We start from the raw sequence: 7763 nt of genomic DNA, 5'->3' as shown, positions 1-7763 counted from the left end.
AAACTTCTGACCCACTGGAATTGTGATACAGTGAATTATAAGTGAAATAATCTGTCTGTAAACAATTGTTGGAAAAATTACTTGTGTCATGCACAAAGTAGATGTCCTAACCGACTTGCCAAAACTATAGTTTGTTAACAAGAAATGTGTGGAGTCACTGAAAAACGAGTTTTAATGACTCCAACCTAAGTGTATGTAAACTTAAGACTTCAACTGTATTTGGACATGTCAAGAGACTTGCACCCCTAAACCAGTGAGTGGGGAAAACCAGAGAGATGTGGACCAGCAATGCTTGGAGAATCTACCACAATGTTAATGAACTGTTACTGAACTAGGGAATATCAACTGTTACTGAAATAGGGAATATCAACTGTTACTGAACTAGGGAATATCAACTGTTACTGAAATAGGGAATATCAACTGTTACTGAACTAGGGAATATCAACTGTTACTGAACTAGGGAATATCAACTGTTACTGAACTGGAGAAGATCAACTGTTACTGAACTAGAGAAGATCAACTGTTACTGAACTAGAGAAGATCAACTGTTACGAACTGAGAAGTATCAACTGTTACTGAAACTGAGAAGATCAACTGTTACTGAACTGAGAAGATCAAACTGTTTACGAACTGAGAGAAGATCGACTGTTTACTGAACTGAGAGAAATCAACTGTTACTGACTGCGAGAAGATCAAACTGTTACTGAACTGGAGAAGATCCAACTGTTACTGAACTGGAGAAGATCAACTGTTACTGAACTGGAGAAGATCAACTGTTACTGAACTGGAGAAGATCAACTGTTACTGAACTGGAGAAGATCAACTGGGCTTACTGAACTAGAGAAGATCAATTGTTACTGAACTGGAGAAGATCAACTGTTACTGAACTGGAGAAGATCAACTGTTACTAAACTAGAGAAGATCAACTGTTACTGAACTAGAGAAGATCAACTGTTACTGAACTAGAGAAGATCAAATGTTACTGACTGGAGAAGATCAACTGTTACTGAACTAGAGAAGACCAACTGTTACTAAACTGGAGAAGATCAACTGTTACTGAACTGGAGAAGATCAACTGTTACTGAACTAGAGAAGATCAACTGTTACTGAACTAGAGAAATCAACTGTTACTAACTAGAGAAGATCAACTGTTACTGAACTGAGAAGATCAACTGTTTACTGAACTAGAGAAGATCAACTATTACTGAACTAGAGAAAATCAACTGTTACTGAACAGAGAAGATCAACTGTTACTGAACTGGAGAAGATCAACTGTTACTGAACTAGAGAAGATCAACTTTACTGAACTAGAGAAGATCAACTGTTACTGAACTAGAGAAGTTAACTGTTACTGAACTAGAGAAAGATCAACTGTTACTGAACTGGAGAAGATCACTGTTACTGAACTAGAGAAGATCAACTGTTACTGAACTAGAGAAGATCAACTGTTACTGAACTAGAGAAGATCGACTGTTACTGAACTAGAGAAAATCAACTGTTACTGAACTGGAGAAGATCAACTGTTACTTGAACTGGAGAAGATCAACTGTTACTGAACTAGAGAAAATCAACTGTTACTGAACTAGAGAAGATTTCAACTGTTACTGAACTAGAAAGATCAACTGTTACTGAACTAAAAAACAAAAAAATAGAGAAGATCAACTGTTACTGAACTAGAGAAGATCAACTGTTACTGAAACTGGAGAAGTTCAACTGTTACTGAACTAGAGAAGATCAACTGTTACTGAACTGGAGAAGATCAACTGTTTACTGAACTAGGAGAAGATCGACTTGTTACTGAACTAGAGAAAATCAACTCGGATACTGAACTGGAGAAGATCAAACTGTTACTGGAACTGGAGAAGATCAACTGTTACTGAACTGGAGAAGGTCAACTGTTACTAACTGAGAAGATCGACTGTTACTGAACTGGAGAAGATCAACTGTTACTGAACTGGAGAAGATCAACTGTTACTGAACTGGAGAAGATCAACTGTTACTGAACTGGAGAAGAATAATAATACAGTATAGTTTTTATGCCATCCACTTGAGGTGTTTGGTAGCCGCATCTGTGGCACCCAAGGGCCTAATGTATCTCCAAGTAACAGTTGATCATTATTTATTTTTTACCCCTCTCTGCAATGAAACACTTTGTGCAATATATTTGATATTGTTCTACAGGTCTCAAACTTGTCGCCATAACTGCTCTTTTCGACAATATTTTCAACACTCAATCATGTACAAAAATATGCTATACTCTATATTTATTTAATGTTTATGTGAATCTGTTATTATTGTTTATTGTGAGGAAAAGGCATCAGACAATTAAAAATGAAAATTTGAAAAAAATATATAGAGTTATTTACTTTGCACAGTCAAGCCTGAAATTAGGAAATTGTACCCAACTGCTAATCTACATAGCCAGTTCCCAGTTAAATCGTGTCATTACATAATAATATTTAGAGACTTTTACATACAGTTCCTTCATATTTCACAATAAATTCACAAAGTTACGACATTAAAGGTCCAATGCAGCCGTTTTTATCTCAATATCAAACCATTTCTGGGTAATTAATTACCTCGCTAAAATTGTCAAAAAGAAACAAAAATAGCTTCTAAGCAAAGCGCAATTTCTCGAAAAACTATTTTTGTAGGCCTGAGTGAGAGTCCTAACTGGACGAGCCTAATGGGAAGGATATGTAAGATGAAAACTAGTTGTTATTCGTATACCACCTGGTGATGACGCCAGGCTGGCCAAAACTCCTCCCACTAAAACAAGCAGACATTTCTGGCGTTGTTTTTCAAACAGAGCTTACACACTTAAAGAGAATTATCATAATTTTCCCAATTTCGCAGTATTATTCCSGACCTCATAGCATGGAAATACAGTATATGTAAAACATAGGAAATCACGGTTTTTGACTGCACTGGGCCTTTAAGGAGAAAAAAAGACAAAAAAAGTGGTCATTCAAATGGACGGAAGACAATATCAGTAATTTTATCATATTATTCTCTTTAAACCATAAAATAACTGCCATAGAGTTCCAGTGTTAACCTCATGCAATTCAGTAGGATCCATACAAAGGTATGAAAACAAAATCTCACACATGGAAATTCATGTCAAACTCAAGGTGCAGTGTCCCCTGTCTGTTAGCAGACGACAGGTCTTGATGGGAAAGAGCAGTTATATCAGCCATCCAGTCTTGTCACCTCTCAGTGGCCATGAAGGAAAAGAGACGAGGAAACAAGGAAAGGAAGCATCCTACAAGACTTTGGCATAGCAGCTCTCACAGTGGACTTTCCCTTTGTGCAGGAACATGTTGGACAGAAAGTCTCCCATTGGCTTACTGCAAACACCACACTGCAACAACAACAACAGCATATTGTTAATGTAACACAGCCAAGACTATATGAAGGCTTCAGCTTACTTCTAGTCTTCAATAACTATACCTGCTAGCAACACAGCTGCTATACCACTGAAACAAACACTTTTACCACTACCGCAGCCACCACAGCTGATACAGGCTCAAAGTGTACCAATAACATGATTGTAACCAGAGTATAACATGTTAATAACCAGAGTATAACATGTTAATAACCAGGTGTAGTTACCTTGAAGCATGCCGGGTGGCAGGAGATGTTGAGGTGCTCGATGGTGATCTTGGCATCGTTGCCCACCTGCTCTCCACAGTATGTACAGGCAGACGTCATGGTAGACCTAGAGGAGGGGGGAGAGGTGTTGAGCATGGGACACAGCTCTAATCGATCAAAGCCTGTATCTACAAGTTTCCAGCCAAGGCATGACAAAATGGTATGTGTGTCGATCAAGGTTATTATAGTTTTGTGATTTAATATTTGTTTTTATTTCTATGAGTATTTGTTTTTAAATAGAACATTCGGTTTAGTTTCAGTTAGTGTTCAGACTTAATTTACTCGTCTTTATTTAGTTTCAGTTTGATAAAAATGTTTCTATATTATTTCATTTTAGTCAGGGCCGGTCCTTGTCGTTCTGCTGCTCTAGGCGAGACCAAAGAATGCAGCCCCCGCAAAACTAGAATACACCCAGTAAGCACAATGACGTTGAAAGACGAGTAAAATAGGTATTTTCCAGACGTTGAAGTTAAGTTAGTTAAGTTAAGCCTCTCTTTTAAATTGCATATTCAACAACTTACAAAAAAATTGAAGCTGAAATTGGGATTTTATTTTAGGAATAAGGCCTGTTTTTCTTTTGAAGCCAGAAGGAGGCTAGTATCAGCTACATTTATGCCTTTACTAGACTATGCGGATATTTTATATATGAATGCTTCTGCTCAGTGTTTGAGATCAATTGACACTCTTTACCATGGCACTTTGAGATTTATTTTAAACTGCAAAACCCTTACGCACCACTGCACTTTGTATACCAGGGTTGGCTGGCCTTCTCTAGTCACTCGTAGGCTCAGTCACTGGTATACTTTTATTTACAAAGCCATTTTGGGTTTACTACCTTTTAATTTGGGCATTTTTATTGTTCAGAAATGTGGTGGGTACTCTCTTCGTTCGCTGGACTTTATCCTGCTAACTGTTCCAAATGTCCGAACTGAATTTGGTAAAAGGTATTTTATGTACTCTGCGCCATCGTCTTGGAACACCTTACAAAATCATTTTAAACTGGAAGAACTTGTCCCGATTGGTGTTTTTAAATCACTGATGAAGGATTTTGAGGCTGATTCCCTGACCTGTCAATGTTTTTAATTTGCTGTTTTTGATTTTGTTATACTCTTGTGAATTCTATGGTTTTTACTAGATTACTTGTAGTTTTTCATGTTGTCTGTCTGTAATTTTTGTAATGACTTGGTGCTGCCTATCTTGGCCAGGACGCTCTTGAAAACGAGATTTTAAATCTCAATGAGCCCTTCCTGGTTAAATAAATAAATAAAATAAATAAAGTTCATTTTCGGTTCTGAATGAAAGTTGAATACTTATTTTCTGGATGTTGAAAATACATGTTTTCCAGACGTTTCAAATATGTATTTTCCTGATGTTGAAATCAGGCTCATTTTTGGTTCTGATTGAAAGTTGAAAAGATGTAATTTATAGATGTCTATGTTTGGGCCAAATAAAGGCTGTTCCAGACCGGACAAAATCTGAACCAAAAATAGACGTCTATGATTGGTTCAGATTTTGTCTGGACCGGACAAAAAAACAATGCCCCAAAACATATTCTCAAAAGGCATTGGTCAGCTCGTGCTTACTGAGGTATAGCCTACAGTGTTGCCTGAAACTGAATTGTATGAATACCCATCTATGTGGTAGGCCCACCATTTGTAAAACATTGGCTTTATTAGTCCTGATTCCTGTGACTTATCAATTTGGCTATTTAAGCTCTGAATATCAGATACCCAACTTTATCAGGAGTTATCGTGAGCCTATTTGCAATGTATTTACACAGCAGGAAATGCAGAAGTATTTTCTTTTTGTCTATGATCAGCTTGTCAAAAATGTATAGATACAAACTTGAAACCACTGATCATGACAATGAAGTGAAACTCCTAGACAACAGTTGAGTGTCCCATTCCATATTGTCCATTTTACCTGTCCTGTTTTTAGAATATGTTGTTTGTTAACATGACAGCGCATTTGTTTATTTGATTGGGCGCCATTTAGGTTAGGCTATTCATTTCGATCGGAGAAACCTGCATGATGTAAAAAGTGTCCGTCTCATTACATTTGCCATCCATTTTATCTCCAGCCTGTAGGCTACAGAAAAGGCCACATACTTTTTCTATCATATCCTATATCTGCTACATGATTTATGTTCATTTTTTTTGACGTAACGTTGGGGGAGAACCGCAGCGATGCATCTCTCCAGCAGCACCCTGGAGAAACGAGCTGGGAATGAACAAGATAAATATGTTGCGCTCCTGCCTTTGACAAAGTGGGCACTGTTTATAACAGGGCGGCATCAGCGCTCACCTAAAAAGCCCATATGCCACTGGTTGAGAGAAATTGTCATTCGGTATAATTATGTTTGGTTTTATGTGTTGTTGGAGGTGCATCTTGGTCAGTTTAGCTGAGAAAATGCCGCCCTCGTCAGTCTGCCGCAACAGGCGGCCGCCTAATCCTGCCTAATGAGCAGGCCGGCCCGGGGTTTTAGTGGGGGGCTAGGAGCCATGTATGTGTCACTTCCTGCCACTGGGGGCAGTAATACATAAGTTGATGGGCCAGGACCATAGACTTGGATAGACATAACATCTCTGTATCTCTGTCATGATGGTGTCTGCGAGGGCATGGGCAGCACCATTGAGGCCATCTCCATCTTGAAATAGTCAATTTTCTAGTTCAAAAAGTAAAATTAATTTGCTGATCCCGCCTGATGTCACAACTCCAACCGGGTCATCAGGTCATGCCAACCGGGTCATCAGGTCATGCCAACCGGGTCATCAGGTCATGCCAACCGGGTCATCAGGAGGGATCAGCTAATGAAGTTGGAAGTCCCGCCCAGTTGACTAAATCAACATTTAGAAAATACTCAATGGCGCTGCCCATGCTAACACTGGCTTTTGGCCACCTCAGGACTCCATACAACTCCACGGCCAGGACATAGGATTGGTTAGGTTTAAATATTAAAACAATCCTAATGTGACTTGGATTTAAAGGACAAACGGCTAGACTGGCGCAAGAAATATGGTGGAAGGAAAGGCTCTTGCCAATGTTTACACCAATCCAATGCTTTTTTAACTTTAGTAGTAGATGTAAGAAAATCAAGTACCTTGATATTTATCTGACAGTAAGTGAGAGAGGAAAAAACAACAAATTAAATCTTGGCACATTTGACATGATGTAATATTAAACATGTATCACTGACTAACCCCTACCAATAGGTTTAATACAAACAGCTGCAAGCAACAGCAGCAAAAACATAAGCAATACAACACTTCTTCACAAATCTATACGTTCACAGCCAGCCTGTGTGTGTATCAGTGTATCAGTTCACAGCCAGCCTGTGTGTGTATCAGTTCACAGCCAGCCTGATTGCGTGGGTGTTTTATTTTTTTCTTCTATTCAACCAAACAAGATGTTCTGGTTTAGAAAGCTTGGGATGCAGGGGCAGAAACCAGATCCAGTCCCACAGGGCACAGCTTTGGATAAACAAACACCCTTGCCTCTGTAAACATGCCCTCCTTTACCTCTTCCAGGTATTTCCACACCTCACACAAGGCACTTAATGCCCTGCCAGGTTGATCCTCCGGCTGGGCAGTGACCTCAGACACAGTCTTCAATGCGAGGAAGCTATTGTTCTGATGCACTGTGGTCTAGATGCTTGCTGAATTCATTTTGCTGGGATCTTACTGGGGTCCTGCTGCTCCACGGCTGTACTCTCTGATTTGCTGAAGTACAAAAGACTCTGCTTCCCTTATCAGCGGCTTCATCTCTGTTGAGCGAAGTGCCAGAGACACTCTTGGGTCCATCAGGCAAGCTGCTGCAGGGGTTGGATTGAAGTTGGCTGCCAGAGGACTCAGTATGCATGCGAAGTGCTCACGCAGTGTCTTCAGGAGGACCTGTGCCAACTGTTTTGCAACAGTAGTGACTGCAAGTGTGCCTCAAGGTTGAAAAGACACGACACCACATCAGACAGCGACTGGCTGTCAGTTTGAAGTTGGTCGGTGTGGACGGCTCCAGCAACTTCACAAGCTGCTCTAGCTTGGCCCAGTCATCCCTGTTAGCTAGTGATAGTGATGCACAAGCTGCTCTAGCTTGGCCCAGTCATCCCTGTTAGCTAG

The 7763-nt window shown here is 39.7% G+C and overlaps 1 protein-coding gene across 1 annotated transcript in view; it reads right to left on the bottom strand.

The window, feature by feature from the left end:
- Positions 1-2252: 2252 nt before the first annotated feature.
- Positions 2253-7763, bottom strand: part of LOC112069178 (zinc finger protein 185-like) — a 7817-nt gene continuing 2306 nt past the window's right edge. Inside the window, exons 3-4 of the mRNA XM_024136476.2 lie at positions 3613-3718; positions 2253-3361 (exon numbers count right to left, since the gene is read on the bottom strand). Of these exons, the coding sequence (XP_023992244.1) occupies positions 3263-3361; positions 3613-3718 (205 nt within the window). The 3' untranslated portion in view covers positions 2253-3262. The remainder of the gene's footprint in view (positions 3362-3612; positions 3719-7763) is intronic.

This window comes from Salvelinus sp. IW2-2015, unplaced genomic scaffold (genome assembly GCF_002910315.2).
Source record: "Salvelinus sp. IW2-2015 unplaced genomic scaffold, ASM291031v2 Un_scaffold924, whole genome shotgun sequence".
Taxonomy (NCBI): domain Eukaryota; kingdom Metazoa; phylum Chordata; class Actinopteri; order Salmoniformes; family Salmonidae; genus Salvelinus; species Salvelinus sp. IW2-2015.
This window is presented reverse-complemented; position numbering and strand designations above follow the sequence as displayed.